General features: G+C 42.7%; 2 protein-coding genes across 3 annotated transcripts; one reads left to right on the plus strand and one right to left on the minus strand.

Moving 5' to 3' along the window:
- Positions 1-2,343: 2,343 nt before the first annotated feature.
- Positions 2,344-13,635, plus strand: trim2b (tripartite motif containing 2b). The gene is made up of 12 exons (XM_053615174.1): positions 2,344-2,484; positions 4,381-4,499; positions 5,108-5,265; positions 5,735-5,886; positions 7,370-7,550; positions 7,717-8,479; positions 8,776-8,876; positions 8,996-9,163; positions 9,781-9,949; positions 10,495-10,565; positions 11,387-11,527; positions 11,717-13,635. Exons 3-12 carry the CDS (start codon positions 5,164-5,166, stop codon positions 11,867-11,869), a joined length of 2,001 nt encoding a protein of 666 aa, XP_053471149.1. The 5' UTR covers positions 2,344-2,484; positions 4,381-4,499; positions 5,108-5,163; the 3' UTR covers positions 11,870-13,635.
- Positions 13,636-16,431: 2,796 nt separating this feature from the next.
- Positions 16,432-21,726, minus strand: rnf175 (ring finger protein 175). Of its 2 annotated transcripts, none has more exons than XM_053615172.1 (9): positions 21,630-21,726; positions 20,741-20,778; positions 20,120-20,261; positions 19,503-19,657; positions 19,288-19,395; positions 18,380-18,500; positions 17,847-17,980; positions 17,472-17,573; positions 16,432-17,279 (listed from the first exon to the last, which is right to left on the minus strand). In XM_053615172.1, exons 1-9 carry the CDS (start codon positions 21,648-21,650, stop codon positions 17,159-17,161), a joined length of 942 nt encoding a protein of 313 aa, XP_053471147.1. In that variant the 5' UTR covers positions 21,651-21,726; the 3' UTR covers positions 16,432-17,158. The 2 variants fall into 2 exon arrangements, with proteins under 2 accessions (XP_053471147.1, XP_053471148.1); XM_053615173.1 differs by having other exon boundaries at positions 21,471-21,678.
- Between the last annotated feature and the right edge of the window lie 203 nt (positions 21,727-21,929).

Raw genomic sequence — 21,929 nt, forward strand, 5'->3', positions numbered from 1 at the left:
CACACACACACACACACACACACACCATCCAACACACACACACACACACACACACACACCATCCAACACACACACACACACACACACACACACACACACCATCTAACACACACACACACACACACACCATCTAACACACACACACACACACACACCATCTAACACACACACACACACACACACACCATCTAACACACACACACACACACACACACTCCATCTAACACACACACACACACACACACACACACACCATCTAACACACACACACACACACCATCTAACACACACACACACACACTCCATCTAACACACACACACACACCATCTAACACACACACACACACACTCCATCTAACACACACACACACACACACCATCTAACACACACACACACACACACACACACACACACACTCCATCTAACACACACACACACACACATCATCTAAAACACGCACACACACACCATCTAACACACACACACCATCTAACACACGCACACACACCATCTAACACACACACACTCCATCTAACACACACACACTCCATCTAACACACACACACACACACACCATCTAACACACACACACACACACACACACCATCTAACACACACACACACACACACACACACTCCATCTAACACACACACACACACTCCATCTAACACACACACACACACACACACACTCCATCTAACACACACACACACTCCATCTAACACACACACACACACTCCATCTAACACACACACACACACACACACACTCCATCTAACACACACACACACTCCATGTAACACACACACACACTCCATCTAACACACACACACACTCCATGTAACACACACACACACACACACTCCATGTAACACACACACACACTCCATGTAACACACACACACACACACACACACACACACACACACACTCCATGTAACACACACACACACACACACACACACACACACTCTCCATCTAACACACACACACACACACTCCATCTAACACACACACACACTCCATGTAACACACACACACACACACACACACTCCATGTAAGACACACTGCAGTAAAAGTGTCACTGACTGTTAGATCGTGTTCGCTCTGCATTGCTGCTTGGTGGAAACTGTAAATTCATACAGGAATAAAAATCCAGTTCTTCTTCTGGAGAAAAACAAACTCTGAACAGGAACAGCGCCATTTTTTTCTTTAACATTTTAGGACCTTCTGCCATCTTGTGGCCACAGGCTGTTTACTCAACATTCAATGCACAAATGTTTTGACTTCTGAATAAATGATTTAGACATGATTCTGAATGAGTTTATCCCCAACATCCAGTTTACTGCCATGTGAAGTGGACCGGACCGGACCGGACCACAGCAAGGGGGTCCACGGCTCAGCGTTACAGGGCCATCATTCAGTCACGTTGGTCACTTATTCAAACTTTTATAAGTAATGCATTTTCATTCTATTTTATCTGATTTCCCCGGTTATATAAAAGACCCGACATTTATCTGAGCTATTAAAACTTCCACTTCACACAGATGAGTTGAGCAGAGTACTGATCTGACTGTCAGTACAATTCAGGAGTCTGGAAACGGTATTGTTATGTCTCATGTCGTACTGTTTTCATTGGAGTCATGTCCAGCAGTGTGTGTGTGTGTGTGAGTGTGTGTGTGTGTGTGTGTGTGTGTGTGTGTGTGTGTGTGCTTTGTGCATTGTTCACTGCTCATAATAAACACAGTTGAAAGGCAGTGATGGTACCAGTCTGTCCCTAACATCTGCCCCGGTTCTGTTCGAGATTTCACTCAGGACACCTTCCAAACGGACTGCTTTAGCCTTTCAACACCAGTGAGACAGTTCATTATATTCTAATGTGCTTTATCAGATCAATGGAGACCTCGTGATATAATGATATAAACATTCATACTTTCATTGTCAAGCTGTTGATTTTTTTTGTTTGTTTAGTCCTCTCTAAAATCACCATCAGGTTGTGTGACTCATTCCTCCTTCACCCCCATCTACACCTGCATGTTTATATGAGTGTATCTGAGAAAGCAGTGAGAAGAGAGAGAGACAGGAGACAGACAGCAGTGTGAAGAGAGAGAGACAGGAGACAGACAGCAGTGTGAGAAGATCAAGCTAGACAGAGAGAACAACATGCACTCACTGAAAGCAGAACCAATCAGTCTGGACTCTCTGCTCTCTGATTGGGTGCTGAGCCGTAGCCCGGAGACAGGCTCCTCCCACTGCCGGCCTGGTGGTGTCGCTGAGTGTGTGATCTGCTTGTGTCACTGTAGTGCATAAGGAGGAAGGGAGGAGGAGGGGAGAGAGAGAGAGAGAGAGAGAGAGAGGGAGGGAGAGGGGGAAAACAGGCCTCCACCCCGAGTATCAGGGAAATGGGAGTCTGTATGAGGGATAAAGCAGCGAGACTCGGCATCATCTACATCTCTGAAGCAAATGAGCTATGGAGAAAAGGTAAGGATGACACACACACACACACACACACACACACAGACAGAGTGAGGGATGGAGAGAGTCTGTATTGCGCAAGCAGCAGCATCTGTGCTACCATGTTGCCCTGGGAAGCGAGGCACAGGGGCGAGTGATGATCAGAGGAGGAGATGGAGAAGGAGGAGGAGGAGGAGGAGGTAGAGATGGATGCTCACATACGCACTGAAGCTGAAAGGATTCATGCAGGGATCTGATTTAAACACACACTAATATGTCGGCTGTCTTTCCTCCTCTCGTTCCTGAGGAGCAGCTCAGTGCAGCGTTTGCTTCTTCACATGTGTCAGATCTTCAGCCTCAGACTTACTGCAGATCTAATCCAATATCGCTCTCAGACCTCACAGAGGCTGTACGTTCTCATTTCCACATATCTGACATCCTTGGCCTAAATTCAGACACATTTCCATTTCACATATAAAAAAAGACAGAGTTTAGCATGTAATGAAGACTCGAACCTGTATGCGCTGTCCTCTTGCTGATCCACACATTCTGCTTTCTGCACAAACGCAAACATCATTCGCGTTAAAGCCGTTTCTCTCTTCCTGGTTTACTGCACAGTTCCCCTGTGTATATAATCCTGATAAATATCCACCTAACTGATGAGCTCCATCTGTATGACAGGTCAGCCATACTCTCCTCAGTGATGATAGAAGACTGTATCTGTTTATGCTTGCTTATGCTACTCTAACTAGCATGTATGCTACAATGCTAATGCTCCATCTGCTCATGTGAAGTGATCATGTGAAGTGCATATCCTGCCTCGGCCCGGGGGATTCATCATCAATTAATCGAAATCCACCGCACTGCTGAGTGACAGTAGGTCTTTCCTGCACCAGTCTGTTTTCTGTCCTCTGGTATCTTTCTAAAGGAAAATTCAACACTAAAGAGAATTCATTCATTAAGAAAATTAAACGCTGGTCCTGAATTCGCCACTCCTTGTGTGGTGTACAACAAATAAAGTTATTGACTAAGACTTCCCCTGAATGAGGACTAAAATCCTCAGTATTGATAAAGAGAGACTGACTTCCAACATGTCAGTAACACCAACTCTCATTAGCCAGCAACATTCACAAATCAAGCCTGGAGCTTAATGAGCTGAATCATCTGGACTTTGCATGTGAGTTTATCTGTAGTTTGTGTAGAGGCGGATTCCTGTTCTGAGGAGATGTGGTCATCTGCTTTCTGTAGCCCGGAAACTGCTGATCTTCTGAGATTTTCTCACACGGTTTACACAGCATGGTGTGAAAAACGAGAAGCTTCCAGTTAGCAGAAGATCTGCAGGCGGAATCACCTTGTTGATGAAACAGGCCAGACTGGTTGAAGCTGACAGGAAACTACAGTAACTCTAATAACTACTCTTTACAACCGTCAGGAGCAGAAAAGCATCTCAGAACACGCAACATGTCCCCCTTGGACTTGAAATTCATCAACATCAGCCCATCTTTCAGTTTCACAGATTCAGAAACAAACAGAATTAGAAACAGAAATAAAACACTGAGCACTTCACTCAGCTCAGGAAAAGAGAGAGAGAGGGAGAGAGGGAGAGAGAGACAGCGAGAGACAGCGAGAGATAGAGAGAGACAGCGAGAGACAGAGAGAGACAGCGAGAGATAGAGAGAGACAGCGAGAGAGAGAGAGACAGAGAGAGAGAGACAGAGAGAGAGAGACTGCGAGAGAGATAGAGAGACAGAGAGAGAGAGAGACAGAGAGAGAGAGACAGTGAGAGAGAGAGAGACAGAGAGAGAGACAGTGAGAGAGAGAGAGAGGGCAGTGTGTGAGTGTCAGTATAATGCTGGTGTGAGGGAGAAAAACTGAAGTCAGTAAATAGTACAGAGTTTATGTGTGTGTGTGTGTCCTCCACAGGGCCGAGTGTAAGATGAGGGGAGATTATATTTGGCCTGTAAAACTGTGTGTGTTCAGTGGATCAGAACTGCACAGTGAACATTAGTGTGGACACACACACTCTGTGCTTCATATTAAAGGTAAGAAACGTGTCTAACAGACTTCCATTTCCTGGAATTGTTCGGTAAGGGGTGTTTGGGGTGGGGGGGGTTATGTTAATGTATATGTGTATTTTTGGGATTTTTGGACGTGGTCTTGGCCAGTCCACAGAACGTATGCCCCTCCCATCCAGACAGCATGGCCAATCACACACTCTTACAACTCTGCTCTGTTGTGCGCTTCATTTACATTTGATCCAAATCACCACATGGTAAATTTTACACCATTTTTAAAATCCCCTTTTTTAGTTTTTTATTGACTTTTATTCTCTTATTATATTTACTTTACACTTGTTATGTGTGTGCACTAAACGTCTTTTCAAAAAGAAGCACTTTAATACTACTACTACTACTACTGCTACTACTAATAATAAAATGTTCATTCATCACTAGTCACAGCCTTTTTCTATCACTGTATAGTTTTGTTAGGGGAAAAAAACAGAAATTTAAATGAACTAATGACTCAGACTTTGACTCGGACTTTTGGACCCTTGTGTGTTTCAGCTGAAATACTGCAGACTTTGTTTTCCCACTGCCTTACACCAAAGAATAATGATTAATTTTTTTCTGTTTCATGATTCTGATGTCAGTCTGCAGTCACTGTGCTCGTCTGCGCTAGTCTGCGTTAGTTCTCCCTCCAAACCACATGGAGGCACAGCAAGGTTCTCCGGACAGCAGCAGTGAGGAATGTACCGTTCTGGAGGCTTTTCCTGGCAAAGGAACAGTTTGCTCTCAACATAAAGGAAAAGTAGGAGTGCGCACACACACACACACACACACACACACACACACACAGTGATAGCATGGCTAAAGTGTTTTAGACTATGTCTCCTGTGACTCTCATATTTCTGCCCTAGAAAAATAAATCAGACCGTGTGTACCCAGAACTCCGCTGTGGCCTCCATTCAGAAGGAAAATCAGTGCATCCTCAAATGGATGAAAACTTTCCCTGTAACTACCTCGGAACCAAAGACAGTCAGCTGTTAGACGGACACAACTACAATTTAAATAAATAAAATGTCAGCAGGATAATAAAGTAGTGAATTAGTAAATTAAGTAAGTTTATAACAGAGAGTTATGAAGTTCTGATCACTCTTGTGTTCAGGTTAAAGAACAGTGTTCTTCTGCGTCATACACACACTCGTCTCACGGACACTCACACACTTATAGTTATGTAAACATTATTTATGTGACTTATGTTTTCTATATATTTTTAGGCCCTAGCATTTTATTGTCTGCCGTGTGAGAGTGCTGTGTGTGAGGAGTGTATTGTGAGGGAACATGCCGACCACCCGACAGAGTCACTGGAAAAAATTGTGGCTCAACAACGAACAGCTTTGCACGAAAGACTGAACGCAGCTCAGAACAGGTACGACTCTGTGTTGTCACTTGAAATTCTCCTCCTGAAACATTTCCACATGTTGTAGTGTTACACCCAGGAACCGATATGTACCTCATTGGAATTCTGGAACGTGGCTGTGGGGATTTGTGCCCATTCAGCCACAAGAGGTCGACACTCGAGCTCTTCCACGCCAACCTTCACACACCACGTCTTCATGGAGCTCGCTTTGTGCACAGTGTGTCATGCTGGAACATTGTTTGGGCGTCTTAGTTCCAGTGAAGGGAAACCCTAACGCTACAGCATACAGAGATGTTCTATACAATTCCTACTTTGTGGTAACAGTTTGGAGAAGAACCACATACTGTATGGGTGTGATGGTCAGGGGTGCACACACTTTTGGCCTTATAATGCATATCTAACATTCAAAGGTGCAACATAGTTGTGACACAAATGTTAAATAAAAAAAAAACAAAAAACTTCTTGGCTGCCTAAATCTTCACTCTGCTGGGTCAGTACTTGTTCGAATCAGTTTTTGCTGCAAATCTTTTGGGCTTTGTATCAGTCAGCCTTGCACATCTGGATCCTGATGTTTTCTTCTTGGTAAAAATCACTTGAGCTCTGTCAGATTGGACGGAGGGTTGTTGGTGAATAGCACTTTTCAAGTCTTGCCGTAGATTCTGAATCAGACTGAAGTCTGGGTTTTGACCGGACCGTTCTAACACATTCAGGCTTTTGGTGTTGAACCACTGCAGTGTAGCTTTGTCAGAATGCTTAGGGGTGTTGGAAGCTGAAGCTCTGCCCCCCGGTCTCAAGTCTCTCACAGACCGGAGTAGGTTTTGTCGTTTGCTCTACCACCACCATGCTTCACAGCAGGGTTGGTGTTCGCAGGGTGATGAGCAGTGCTGGGTTTTGGCCAAACATAGCGTTCAAGTGAATCCACTACTGTGCACAGTCTACTCTGTTTAATAAAAGATGGAGACCTCCACGATTGACCAGACATTATTTGACCATATTTCAGGGGGGTGATACTAAAGATCATCTTCATCTTCCAGATATAATCTGAATTCGTTTCACTTTAGCCCTTTCATCAGTGTCAGTTTATGACCACAGGACTGTTGTTGTTTGGATATTTTGAAGACTATTTTCAACCTAACAGTGACATGCAATCTCAACACTACTCAGAACGGTTCGACTGTGGTCACTGGTGGTCTCCTCCTACTGATGTATGGGGTAAAGGGTGTTTGAAAAACTGTGTCAAGCAACAGATGGGCTACACTTATTATAATTTAAACATTCAATATGGTATGCGTACATGATTAAACGGCCAATGCGCATAATTACAATGCTGGTGTACGTGATATATGAATATCTTGTTCAGAACCCATTTAACCATTCTAACGTTTAAAACATATATTTCAGCCAAACTGTACGCCAATGACATCTGACTTTCTCTACTGTATGGAAAGTTGGTTAGTTGTTTGATTGTCTGAACTGGTTGCTTATCACCCAGGCTTCCCCAGATCAGAGATGCTGTACAGACACTGAAGGACATACTGCAGCAGCTGAGCACTCAGAAGAACTCTATCGAGGAGGACATCCACTCCTCCTTTAGCGAGCTGCACAAGACCCTGGACACCCGTAAGAGTGTCCTGCTCATGGAGTTAGAGGTCACCTACGGATTAAAACAGAAGGTGTGTGTGAACGCACGCACACATCTTATTCATTCATCCAGAAGCATGCTGTGCAGCAATTAGTGCAGTTTGTCAAGTCACAGATCATTGCATTTACAAGTAAATGATAAAAATTGATGTTTATTTATTTCAGAAGCAGAAGGTTTATGTGTTTGTATGGTTTTAGGTACTGCAGAATCAGTTAGACACTCTGCTTAAAGAGGGGGCTGATATCAGCAGTAACTGTAGTCAAACAGGAGAGGCGTTGGATGGGGCAAGTGAGGCTGTTGTTTTGCAGACTCACAAAGCCTTTGGAGAGCGATTGAGCGAGCTGGCCAGTCAGGGCCTTCCCCTCCAACCTGAGGAGAACGATCAGCTGGAGCTCATAATGGAAGTCGAAGGACTTCGTAAATCCATCCACAACCTGGGCGCGGTTATCACCACCAACGCGGTGGCCAGCCAGACTGAGGCTTCAGGAGATGGCCTACAGCAATGCATTGTAGGTCAGCCAACCTCTATCATCATAACCACCAGAGACAAGTCAGGGGGCCTCTGCAAGTCAGGCAATGCTATCATCTCGGGAGAAGTCTTCACACCCGACGGCAGTGTCATGGATGGAGAGATTTTGGACCATAAGAATGGCACCTATGAGTTCATGTACACATTGTACAAGGAGGGAGACTTTAGTCTGGCACTGAGACTCTATGATCAGCACATCAAAGGAAGTCCCTTCCGGCTGAAGGTTATCGGTTCTCCGGATGATTCACCCACTACCACGTCCGGAGCCAACGCCGCCTCCACAGGCTCCAGTGAAGGTGGTGCAAGGAGACGGAGCGCCAAGTCCCCGGGTAGCAGGAGCCGACAGAAAGGGGTGCGGAGAGGTGGGAGCTTGTTCAGCACACCCAAGAAGAAAGTAAATCCCATTGAAGATGATCTCATCTTCAAAATCGGTAAGCACAATAATCACCAGATTTCGCTCCTGTTAATACCCCAGATGGGGTCGTCAGTAATGACCACATAGCATGAAGTGAAAATCATATTTTCTATTGCATCAACAGGGCTTTATTTCTCAATGCTTATGTGCATGCAGCTTTTTGAGTCACTTTGAGTTACATAACTGTGGCATACGACAACCGCTTAATCTGTTATTAGGAAGGAAGGATCTGGAGAATAAGACCATAGCCTTCTTTCCTTACAACATTGCTGTAGTCTTCAGGCTGGTCTCTTATGATTTATTATTCCACAGGAACAAAAGGAAGAAATAAAGGTGAATTCACCAATCTACAGGGTGTAGCTGCCTCATCAGGAAGTATCCTGATTGCAGACAGTAATAATCAGTGTGTGCAGGTGATTAGAAGTCACTTTCTCGTCAGTGCCTTAAAATTGCAATTCTTTCTCGGTAAAAGAATGTTTAATTGCTTTGTGATCAAACATGAAGACTAGTTATATTCTAACTGATTGTCCAGATCTTCTCCAATGAGGGAGAGTTTCAGAGCCGGTTTGGAGTCCGTGGCCGTTCGCCGGGGCAGCTGCAGAGGCCCACTGGTGTCGCTGTGCATCCAAATGGTGACATTATCATTGCTGACTATGATAACAAGTGGGTTAGCATCTTCTCCAGTGATGGCAAATACAAGGTGAGTGCTCTCTAAGAAACAGGTTCCAAATGCTGGTTCTGGAGAACCCCCTGTCCTGCACATGTTTGTGTTTTCCTGCTCTGACACACCTGATTCATCTCAGGAAGGGAGGTTAAGTAAAGTATTAGTCGAATCAGGTGAGTAAGGAACACAGATATTAAGGATCCTGGGTTCTCCAGGACCAGGGTTTGGAACCTGTACTCTAAAGGCGTTTTCACCCCTGGCTCATATGAAGTATTTGTTTCGGAACCTGGTGCGTTTCTCCTTTGGGTCAGTTGCTTTAGACATATATGAACACGGCAATCTCAGTAAGCAAGTGCATAGAGATACCTAGAGCTTGTATAAGAATTTGAGGAGATTTTGTAGGTCAGGGAGTGAAGAAGAAATCTGCAGACTGGTGTATGCGATGTGCTTGGAGAAGCTGAGCATGTTCTCTAAAATCATTCTTAGCTGTGAGTGCAGGATGGACGGTGAGGGTGTCAATAAAGCTTCAGCACAGGGGCGATGTTAGACCTGGGAGGCAGATCGGATCTGCTATGTTGCAATTCATCTAAACATGGAAGAAAAGGAAAAAGACACATTGGTGACATTTCCTGATGGAGCTTTCTTTTCTGTAGGCTAAGCTTGGGTCTGGTAGGCTGATGGGTCCGAAGGGCGTCTCTGTGGATCAGAACGGTCACGTTATCGTTGTGGACAACAAGGCCTGCATGGTGTTCATCTTCCAGCCCAGTGGGAAACTGGTAACGAAGTTTGGCAGCAGAGGAAACGGTGACAAACAGTTTGCAGGTAATATAATACGCAACACTCAGTATCACACACAGTGTGTAAGCATATGTATACAGATACTACATGATTTATAATCGCACTATCCGGTGTCACCCAGATGAGGACGGGTTCCCTGTTGAGTCTGGTTCTTCTCATGGGTTCTTCCTCATATCGTCTCCGGGAGTTTTCCCTTCATTACGGATCTAAATCTACATCCAGATTTCTATAAAGCTGCTTTGTCACAATGTCTCTCTCTCTATATATAAAATGTTTGTGTGTGAACTCAAAAAGTACTTTAAAGTACAGCTCCAGAATTATTGGCACCTTTGGTAAAGATGGGTAAAAAGATGAAGAAAATAAGTCAATCATTCATCTTCAGTAAGCACTTTATCCTGGTCAGGGTGGTGGAGGACCTGGATCTCAGGAACACTGGGTGTGAGGTGGGAATACACCCTGACTCTGGCACACACACATTTACACAATCCTTTACACCTCGGGGCAATTTAGAGTCACTTAGCTTGTGTAATAATTCTGCAGGTGACTGTACACACTCTTTGTCTTTCCAGGTCCCCATTTTGCCGCAGTCAACAATAATAATGAAATAATTGTCACTGACTTTCACAATCATTCAGTCAAGGTAAGCTATACACCATGAAACTCAAAATGTTCCTAAGCTATCTTTTTAATCATGTTTAAACTTTTAATAATGAGTTGTGTTAAAGCAGTTTGGGTTAAGTGCTCAAGTTTAAAACTGGAACAAGTTTAAAAATTGATTACAACCTCCACACAGCATTCTGACGGAGACGTGACCATGTTCAGTAGAACCAACAGCTCAACTTTATCACGAAAAAATATTTCATATAACTTCACCACAACACCTGTGTAAGGAATAAAATCCTTGGGGGTGTGCTGTTTTAGGAAAGGGATCAACAGCAGGATGGTGTGAGCAAGCGTAATTACCTTTACCAATCTGAAGTTTCCTGTAACAGCACTTCCCACAAAGTGGTTTACTCCTCACATGCTACAGCATTTTGCCAGCACTAACGTTAACATTATTATTACACTAACATTATTTATTTAAAAAAACCCACAAGTCATATTTTTTTATCCATTTATAGTTACATTTCATGGAACGTCTGTGAAACGAGTTAGTTCCTGTTGTAACTTACGTTATAGCAGCTGCAAACAGTCGTTCCCTCACCAGCCCTCTCTCTATTCTCTCTCTATTCTCTTTATTCTCTCTCTATTCTCTTTATTCTCTCTCTCTCTTGAAGTTAATAAGACACAAGAAGTGCATTAATATAAACCTGTGATTTGAATGAAATCTGCACGCAGAGCTGCTATTACTGTTATAGATCAGAATCCAGAATTCTACAGCGCTGTGGGATAATCCAGCATTAATACCTGCATTCGTTCGTGCTCCAGTTGATTACAGATCAGGTCCGTTCTTATTTACAGGTGTTTAGTGCTGAAGGCGAGTTCCTGCTCAAATTCGGCTCAAACGGTGAAGGCAACGGTCAGTTCAACGCTCCCACAGGCGTCGCAGTGGACGTTAACGGGAACATCATCGTAGCTGACTGGGGAAACAGCCGCATACAGGTATAATAAGTGAATCACGTTCATGTTTACATCTGTGATCTCTTACACTCCTGAACAGGTGATGAAATGCAGTGAATACCTGCTGCAGGTGTGAGCAGACGTGAAAGTAGAAACGTGGACCGTCTCTGGGACCCGAGCGTCACCATGTGACTGTAATAAATTGTGTTGTCATCCCCTCTGTTCCTGCAGGTGTTTGATGGAAGCGGTTCGTTTCTGTCCTACATCAACACGGCGGCGGATCCTCTTTACGGGCCACAGGGTCTCGCCCTCACCTCCGACGGCCATGTCGTTGTGGCTGACTCCGGTAATCACTGTTTTAAGGTGTACCGTTACCTTCAGTGATTCAGCATCTCTCTCGTGCACTTCTACTGCAGATCCATCGCGCTTACTTTCCTGTGCTACCTGTTTCATTCTGGCCGGAATGGATCGACGCGTCTTGAATAATTATTGTCAGTGCTATCAGATGAATATTTGGGACAGCTGAGGCTTGTAAAGTTCAAGTGTGGTCACATTCAGCTTCCAGGTTGTGTTGGGTTTACACGCGGGAATCGTCTCACATCGTACACGTCTGCGTATTATTTTCATTTCTCATCCTGTAGAAACGTTTAGGTTCGGTGAACTTTGACCTCACTGTTTGACCCTTTAAAAAACATCTAGAGTTTTGTCTCTCGCCAACTGTTCAAAAATACAGAATTTAAAATATATTATTATTATTATTATATATTAGTTTTTTTCTCTTCTGGTTGAAAGTGGCTCATCTGCTGTTTTGTTGAGGGAAAAAAGAAGACATATTTTTGCGTAATAACCCTTACCAGTGTACTCCAGTGTGAAAGTGCAGAGCTGAAACACACAAAGATCACCAGGTCTGGCTAAACCCTAAACATTTACACCTCTGGAGCTATAACGTGACCACACCTTTATTCAGCAGCCTCTCACAGACGAATATTTGCTACATTGTAATGGAGTTTTATGCGATCGGAGGAGCATGTGTTTGGAATCGAACCTGAAAAGTCCATTTGCTCGGCCTTTACTGCTAAATCTGAGTTCCGCTCCGTGCATGTGAACATCGTTACACAGACATTCAGCCACGCTCTCCAGCACGGCTCTTCAAGACTGAATTGAATGATGATATTTAAAGATGAAAACAAACTTCACCTGTTTAGTTCTGCGCTTTAAAGCATATTCCTGATGGCTACGTTCATCTCTCAGTGACGTTTTAGAGTAAATAAACATTAAAGGAGACCTAATATGCTAAATTCACTTTTACATGGTGTGTGAAGATAAGTGTGTGTCGACAGTGTGTGTACACAACCACCCAATAACGGTAAAAATCCACACACTCCTTTTTTATATTCCCCATAAATCATAAACAGTGTCTGAAAATGAGTCGATCGTGTTTTCTCTCCAACACGATGGAACAGGCCCCGCCCACGACTGGTGACGGACTCTGCCCTATTAGCATAACTCCTCCCCTGAGTGAGCTGCACACAGCTTTTTGTGAATGTTTGTAAATGGTCTTTCCGAATGAGCTCGTTAGCAGATTCCACGGCTATTGCGGCTAAAGTTACCGTTGTCTCCGATTGTATTCACGGAGAGCAGAACTACGTCCTCACTTTTATTTAAACCCGAGAACACTTCCTGTCTGTATAATTCATACATACAGGGCTGAACACCGGTATTTACATGTCAGTCAGACCGCTTCTCCTGATTTGTTGTTGCCGTAGTATCCAAAGCGTGAGCTGTAAAGGCACAGCCCTCTTTCAGAAAGAGGGCGGAGACCAGGAGCTCATTTGCATTTAAAGACACACACAAGAAAACAGCGTGTTTTCGCTTCCACCCAAAAGAGGTATTTACAGCAGGGTGTAATAAATGATCTGTGGGGTATTTAGAGCTGAAACTTCAGACACATTCTGGGGACACCTGAGACTTATATTACACATCTTGTAAAAAGGGGCATGATAGGTCTCCTTTAAGCATTTAGAGTACAGGGACTTTGTTCCGTGTTACTAGACTATGGAAGTGTAGGAGCTCTAAAAGTAGATCCACGATAACACACTCTCGTCTCGCCTTCTTGTGGACTTTACTAGCGAATATCAGGCCTCTATTTTTTATTTTCAAATATTTAAAAGGAACAAAAATCTCTATATTTATGTATTTATCTTGACTAATGTTTCAAGGAAAAGTGCAGGATGTGTATTAATAGTGTTCTTTTTGGCCAGTAGGTAACGTGATAAAGCTCTTTAATTCAGCGCCGGGGTCGATCTTGCTCACACTTTCAATAAGTCTGCTATATACACACACACACACACACACATCTATACGTGGTGTCATTTCATATTGGCATGTTTTACCAACTCGTAATAATAGAAAAACAACCTGGTTAATTCATTCATAATACATTTCAATGGCAATAGCACTTCCATCATCACTTCCATCATCACAAACCATATTCCAGATCTTTTGCTGACGCGTTAAAATCCTGCGTTTCTTTCGTATTTTGTTTGGATTGTTTGAATGTTGTACAGTTTCGTTTGTACTGATGGGGGAAAAAAAAAACAATCTAGGAATGTTATATTTACTGGATGATTTAAAATTCCACTTGAATGTTCATGTTCTATAAAAAACGAAACAAAAAGCTTTAACGTTATTTTTAAAAGAAACGCCATAAACCAAATTAATTTCCAATTCCCTTTTAACCGCTTCATTGAGGATTGCTTGTTTACAGTTTAAAGCTTTGATTTCTAATGTTGGTGTCAATGTTGATAAGTCATGATGCTGAATAACAATAAAATATTATTATTATTAACTGCAGAAATGTTTGTGCATCAGTGTTTTTGCTTCTAGTCGTTCCAGCAGGAAACAAACCGAACAAACAAACAATAAGAAAATTAGAACTGTATAACTATAACTGTTTATTATAACTGTTACTGTAATTAATCATAAACCAAATAATCAGTCCGTACAGGATTTCAGATTTTTTCGTGATTGTTGTGGCCAAAGACGCTCGATTTCTCTGCGGCTTTTTTTCAAAACATGCGATGCAACTTTTGTGCTTTTTTTGTGGAAAACTAATCAACGAATCAAATCGGCGAAATCGCAGTCGCACGAAATAGTTCTGCGCGCTCTTTCACAGCGATGTTTGCTGATAAATGAGACCTTTTAGCTGTACTCGTGTTTGAAGAGGGCGATGTAATGACGTCACATGACGCGTCTCGTCCCAAATCTGCACGAAATCTTAACATTTTAACAGAAATATAAAAAAAATCAGTATTTATATATATTTTTTTATTAACAACAGAGTGTTAAATGCAATTCCATTCAAATGTCAGCAGTACAGATTGTTTTAACGTGAAACAGCATCACACAGATTACGCCGTGTTGCCGTGTAAACTGCATTCATTTCAAAATGTAAAAAATTCTAAGGAGACGTTGAAAACACCGCATTAATGAGCGATCCTGACCGAGACAGATGTGCGTCCGCAGCCAGGAGTCAAGAGAGCAAAACGGTCTCTGGGTGGGAGGGGCATACTCTCTCTCCCCCTGTCAATCACAGTCATGCTAGCCAATTGTGGATGTCTGTGAGCTCGTGTATGTGGAAGAGGGTAGATAGTTCTTTCCTAGCTGAAGTGCGACAGAAGAGAGCTGACTCGTGGGTGGGAATTGGCAAGTCAATTCAAAATGTCCCATTTTAGTTTGGGCCAAGAAAAACGAATGAAAATAAAAAGCTGTTTGAATGAATGCAACGTACACGAGCCTCACGCCACCCTGATGTCTAATATCATCTATAAACCTGAAAATCGTACAGATAAATCCACTGATATCTTTTCGTCAGGTTTTCGAATGAACACACATTTTCACAGCAAAAGAAGCCACAACTAAAAGCAGAAGAAGTACACAAACCTGAATGTCCTGTAATAAACAGTGGCATTAGTGTTCCTGTGTGTAATACTGTGATGTGTAAACACAACTCATACTGAACCTACATCATGAGCATAAAGTGTAAACGCAACTCGTTTTAACACATAAATACGATTCTGATGCAGTAATGACGACACGTTCGGCTCCGCTGGTCTACTTTCACCTCACAGCTGAGCTTTTCTGTACAAGCAGCAGATTTAGCAGCGTCCCGTCACACAGCGAGCGGTTCTGAACCTCCGCACTTAACAACGACAGAAGACACAAACCACGACACTGAGGAGATCTGCGACATCTCCGACTCGTGACGTCACGTTCACGCCAAGCAACTCAAACCCTGGGTCACATGAAGCACGGTGAAGTGTGATCACATTCCCACGGAACATTCGTTTCCATTCCTAAACGACGTCATAATAACACGCACACGTATCACAATTTAAATAAACAGTATTTTAATGATCAAAAACAGTCTTGATAAATAAGCACGTGCGTAAAGACCGACAGTTTAACTCTGATATGGCTGTTTTTTACCGACGGAGTAAAATTACATTTCTCAGGATTGTTTTTAGAGCAAAATCTAGAAAAAATCCAGTCCTGATTCTGTGCTACAAATAAAACAAGCAGTTACTGAGGAACAACACACTTAAAGCCGTGCTGTTAGAGGAAATTAATCAGCGATGGAGTGGCGTACACTCCACTGTACAGAGATAGAACAGCACATCTGGAAGTGTTTTATTCCTCTTATACCACAGCACCTAGCCAACAATTACAATTTCTATTTATTAATAAACAACACACGACTTTTTATCTGTTTTGTAGTTACATTTAACCTTGAGGACCATCACTGAAACGAGTCAGTTCCTGTTCTCATTGATTTTATAGCAGCTATAAACAATTCCCTCACCAGCCCTCTCTTTACTCTCTCTCTTTACTCAGTCTCTATTCTCTCTCTCTTTATTCTCTCTCACTCTTCACGCTCTCACTTTACCCTCTCTGTTTACTCACAGTCTCTTTACTCTCTCTCTATTCTCTCTCTTTACTCACAGTCTCTTTACTCTCTCTCTATTCTCTCTCTTTACTCACAGTCTCTTTACTCTCTCTCTATTCTCTCTCTTTACTCACAGTCTCTATTCTCTCTCTCTATTCTCTCTCTCTATTCTCTCTCTTTACTCACAGTCTCTATTCTCTCTCGCTCTCTTTTTTTCCAATGTGCTGACACTGGAGACTCCTTCCATAAATGTTAAATAAACGCTTCCTTATAGAAAACTTCACATTGACGATTACACACAATACGTTTTAATCCGTTTATTATCACTGAAGCCCTGTGACGTCCCTCTGAACGAGCCGTTACTATGGAAACGATAACGTATTAGAACGAGCGTGTTAATATGAACCTGTGCTACAGTCAGAGTTGCTGTAACAGAAAAGTGATCAACACGTTCTGACCAATCACAGTCCAGGATTGAACAGTGCTGTGGTGTAATGAGTGTACAACAGACCATAATACGCTCCAGGAGGAGTAATAAAGGCCACTTATAAGGTGTGTACGGAGAATTATTATAAACGATAAAGTCTGAGGCGATTCTCAAGGCTGCCGTGTCGTTTATCAAACAAATAAAAAGCTACAGAAGAAATGTCCTACATTAAGTTATCATTTGTAAATAAATAATTCAGCAGTAAACAGCTACAGACCGTTTAAAGAAGCTTAATCACACTTTACTCGAGACCGAGTGAAAAATTTATCCCGTGCACAACGCCGATAATAATCGGTTGCCAAGCAACCAGGTATCTGAGCCAATCCAACAGCTGGCCGTACAGGACGTGTGTCCTCTCCCAGCTGGAGAGAAGGCTTAAGGAAATAAAAACGACAAACTAGACGTTTTATATATATATATATATATATATATATATATCTACATGTCTTATATATACACACATACAGATGCTATACGCAAAAAATTATTCATCTACCATAAAACAATGTTGTATAAAAACACCTGGATCAGATTAAAATAAAGGTAAAGGATACGGGTTGTTCATCATTCGTTTCAGGTCGACTTTCTCGTTGCAGTACGGACACGTCTGCTTCTTTCCCACAATGCACCAGCCGCGAATGCAGAACTCGTGAAATCTGTCAGCCAACAACATTCACATCTTAACATTTCAGAAATCTGCAGAGAAAACTCATCACGCACTCAAATCCCAGTAAAGACAAACTGCTGAGAAACGTTATTACGTTTTCATACATTACTGAGTGACTTATTCATTAAAAGTCCGTAAACAATGACACAGTCACGTGTCTCGTATTTCCCCAACACACCTGCTTCGTTTAGTGTCAAAACCTGATCGAGTTTCTAATGAAATGCGACGTGAAGGTGTGCAGTGGAATGAAATCCTAACGTACACGTGATTGCAGGAGAGCTGGTACGTGTCCTCCACGACCCCCTCCTCGTCCACGTCCACTAACGTCTTCTGTCCACACACCGCACAGATATCATGGCACAGGCTCCGAGACGGCATTCCGCCCATGTTATAATACTGAAACACACAAAACGCTGCAATAACGCTGCACATTTTCAGGACAACATGACTGTGAGGGAACATCACGCACGGCAGTTATATATACAGGGAGGAATAAAAGACTTGCGGTCATGCTGTTATAGGAAAATAATCAATAACAGGGTGGTGTGATGAAGCAGAGCTACTGTTGCCACCCAAAAGCTTATTATTTTCCCCACATCCTCACGTCCACATGCGTTTTATTCCACAGCAGCAGTCTCCTTAAATATCTCCTTACGGAAAACTGTAGATCCGCGTGTAAACTGTAGATCCGCGTGTACGTCCCTGAGGGAACTGTTGAAATGCTAACGACTGAAATAAAGGAACGCGTACAACAGCAGGAGCGCGAGTGTGTTGACGTTAATGAAGAGCGTTTACCCCGATAGTGGACGCCATGTAGTCGGAGCAGATTTCAGCGAAGTCTCGTCCCATCACGCCGTAGTACAGCCCGTAGAACAGCATGATCACGCCCACGTCCATCGAGTCCTCCGCTCTGATCCTGTCCAATCAAAACTCTTTCATATTGAACTTTTTCATATTTTTAACATCCGTTTAAACCAGACGTGTCAAACACAACGATGAGTTTAGTGACGAATATCACAAACGCTTCCTCTCGCTCTCTCTCTTCCTCTCTCCCTCCCTATCTATCTCTCACTCCCCCTCTCTCATTACCCATCTTTAGCTTTCATCTGAACGCTACATTCTGAATAAAGCACATATTAATATATTAATACATGAACACGTAAACCCAACTAAAGAATTTCCCAGTTTGGTTGTACTGTGCATATACAGTAGCTTGGGTAAGTATTCACCCCCTGAACAGTCCCACATTTTGTAGCTTTACTGAACTGAAATGGACCTCGAGACAGAATTGGCTGTAATACTGAAGTAGGAGGAATAAACTTGTATACAGTTACACTGCAAAATTTAGTTCGGCCACGTTATTGTGAAACCGCTAGAGCAGTTCGTCTGGAACATTTACAGCATTTTTAACTTTCTAATGAAGAACTACATCAGAACACATTTAGTGAGTTTACGGCCCTGAGATTATTGCTCTACTTCGCCCCCTAGTGGAATAATAGAGCGCTCTTTTTGCACATTTTTATTCAGTTACAGTGCACAAGATGGTTCTAGTTTAGAACAGGAATTCTAAATTCATACTTAGTGGCCCAGAAAAGATTCTTCACCGGGCCGGTTCTGACCCACGGGACGTATGTTTGACACCTCTGATTTAGACAAAGCATTTCAGTGTGCTGAAGTGTGATACTGAGACAGAGTGCACATACCTAAAGAAAACGTTGAACCCGAACAGCGTAAACATAATGGCGAGGTAACCGAGAACTCCGACGGCGTAGCTCAGCTTGTAAATCAGCAGGAACCATTTATACACCATCCTGTAAAACGTCACACAGACCGTTCCTCCACACGGAATCTCAATATTCATGTGACTTTATTAGAAAAGTCATATAACGTTCAGTAAATGATAGATTATTGATTATACCTGGGTGTTCTGCCAGACAGAGGTTTACGTGTGGCTCTGAATATCACGTAGCTGGTGATGACAGAGAACATGCCCCATGTGGACAAAAAACGCCACCAGTACAGCTTTATGGTAAAATACAGAGGCACCACCCACATCTGCAGGAGCGTCACTAACTGCAATCACACACACACACAGAAATATATGCAGCTGTTTTTTTTTTTTTAATTTATTTTAGAATCAAATTAAAGAATAAATATCTGTTCAGTGAAAAACCCCTGAATCCTTTTTTCCTCTTATAGTATAATATAAGATTCGTTCACTCCTGTTTGTTTTGTTTACACTCTCACTCTCTCTCTCCTGATTGGTTGTGGCTCCTGCCAGTCACTGTACAGACTTCTTTCATGTCTGAAGTTGGTGTTTGGACTGTGTGGAAATCACTGAAACATCATCAGAGACCCAACGTTACGTTTAGGAAAAGTTGCGCCGTGTGGAATTGAAACGAATCACTGATCCGCATCAGAAACTGTGAGTCATTACACACAGCGTATCTTTATCTTATAAACCTGTGCGCTGATAATCCTAGCCTCTTTCTAAACCTGACATGTCTAATCCATCAGTTCTACAGAGAGACTCACGGTGTAGGATCTGCAGTGTCGGTGTTTCCACTGGACCAGGACGATCTGAGCGACCACCAGCGTGGCGATGAGGATCAGGACCATCTCAGCGTGCATGGCCTCATGACCTCGGTGCTTAACGTGCAGTTTCTCATGCTGGACTCTACAGAGAAGTGCAGGTGAACACAAACACGTCATAAACACTCATATAAACCACAGGACACGTCTGCAGGGGCATGAGGAACGACCTCGCCCTGACACGAGCGTGCACGCTGGAACTCTCCTGTACACACTTTCATTTCACAGATCTGGGTCAGAGGAAGCTTTACTCATTACAGTGATATAATTATAACCACACACACACACACACACATCATTACAACAAAAACATAATGAAGTCTTGAAAACACACCGTGAGGACGTGAGTAACTCTATAAGTATAATGTTCTATAATCTATAACAATATAGATATTAAATCATCAGGATCACATTCCCAGCACTAACACCTGCTTCTGCTCAATAAAATCTCTCCGAGTCCAGAGCATAAAGATTATAAAGATTATTGATCTATAATAGAGGCTCCGTTATCTCTCACGTCTCAGAACGCAGACTGAACACAGGATCAATCAAAACCACACTCACTTCCAGTTTTCTCTGTAGGACATCTTCGAAAGCTCCTCCTGCATGAAGAATACACACAGTCTCATTTATACGTCTCAAAGGTTTAGATAAGAATACACACATCTTTTCTCCATCCTGTTAGTGATATTTTCCTCTAACAACATGCTGGGAAACGCTTTATTCCTCTTATTCCTCACTGATTTATCAACTATTCATGTTTCATCTGTTTATAGTTACTTTAATGTTGGGGAACGTTCGGTCAAAAACGTCCACATTCCACGTTCCTGTTCTTATCTTATAGCAGCTATAAACACTCCTTCCTTCACCATTCTCTCTCTATTCTCTCTCTCTCATTCTCTCTCTATTCTCTCTTCTCTCTCTTTATGCTCTCTCTCCCTCTCTATTCTCTCTCTCATTCTCTCTCTTTATTCTCTCTCCTTATTCTCTCTCTCTCTTCAAGTTAATAAAACATAAACACCTCTTGTTGTCTTTTGTTACAGAGAAACTGTAAAGAAGTGTAAACTCTCTGTGCTGAAGATGTGTGAGAACTTCCAGCTTCACCTCTGACTGTTACACAGCTCTGACACTGGAGACTCCTTCACCACATCACACGTGTTTAATCTGTTTATTATTAGTGGAGTGTTTATAGCTGCTGTAACACACACAGGAACTAATTTTTCTGTTTAAGGATGATGTTACATAGTTCAAGGTTATATTTATAAACTAAAAAATATAATAAAACCATGCTTACGTTGTTATCGCCACGTACACACGGATTAACGCTGCACACAACCGGATATCCGGTTTACGCTAACATATACTCAGCAATATCATGCATCAGAATAACACCGTCCCCGGATTCTACCCGAGGGTTAGAGGGGTATTTACAGTGCAGAGTGTCTGATGCTACCTGCGCCTGAAGATCAGCCATAGTCGGACATCTGATCTAACTACCGACATCAGACTCTATACTGAGCTTTGCTCATCATCATCATCATACCGCTGATCTACAGATAGTTATCACGGAAATGAGGAATGGGATATGAGAGAAAGATCATCAAAAGTGGGCGGGATGTTTGAACGTGGTCAAGCGGACACAAACTTCCGGTTCGACCACGGGTTTCAAAATAAAAGTCTCACATTGTCGGTTCCCTGTTTCTCCCTAATGCAGTGGTTTTCATCTGGACCGCAAGAGGGCGCAAAATCACAG

The sequence above is a fragment of the Ictalurus furcatus genome, chromosome 26 (assembly GCF_023375685.1).
Source record: "Ictalurus furcatus strain D&B chromosome 26, Billie_1.0, whole genome shotgun sequence".
NCBI classification, from domain to species: domain Eukaryota; kingdom Metazoa; phylum Chordata; class Actinopteri; order Siluriformes; family Ictaluridae; genus Ictalurus; species Ictalurus furcatus.

Bases quoted from the DNA above. Each gene is read 5' to 3' on its own strand.
- rnf175 (XM_053615172.1), bottom strand. From the start codon at position 21,650: ATGGCTGATCTTCAGGCGCAG. The intron at 17,981-18,379 runs GTAAACGCTCTT...TGTGTGTTTCAG, and splicing joins ACATGGCGTCCACTATCGGG to TATTATAACATGGGCGGAAT. The intron at 17,280-17,471 runs GTATCCTTTACC...CCTTCTCTCCAG, and splicing joins AAACGAATGATGAACAACCC to CTGGGAGAGGACACACGTCC.
- trim2b (XM_053615174.1), top strand. From the start codon at position 5,164: ATGGAGGCACAGCAAGGTTCTCCGGACAGCAGCAGTGAGGAATGTACC. The intron at 9,950-10,494 runs GTAATATAATAC...TTGTCTTTCCAG, and splicing joins CGGTGACAAACAGTTTGCAG to GTCCCCATTTTGCCGCAGTC. The intron at 10,566-11,386 runs GTAAGCTATACA...TCTTATTTACAG, and splicing joins TTCACAATCATTCAGTCAAG to GTGTTTAGTGCTGAAGGCGA.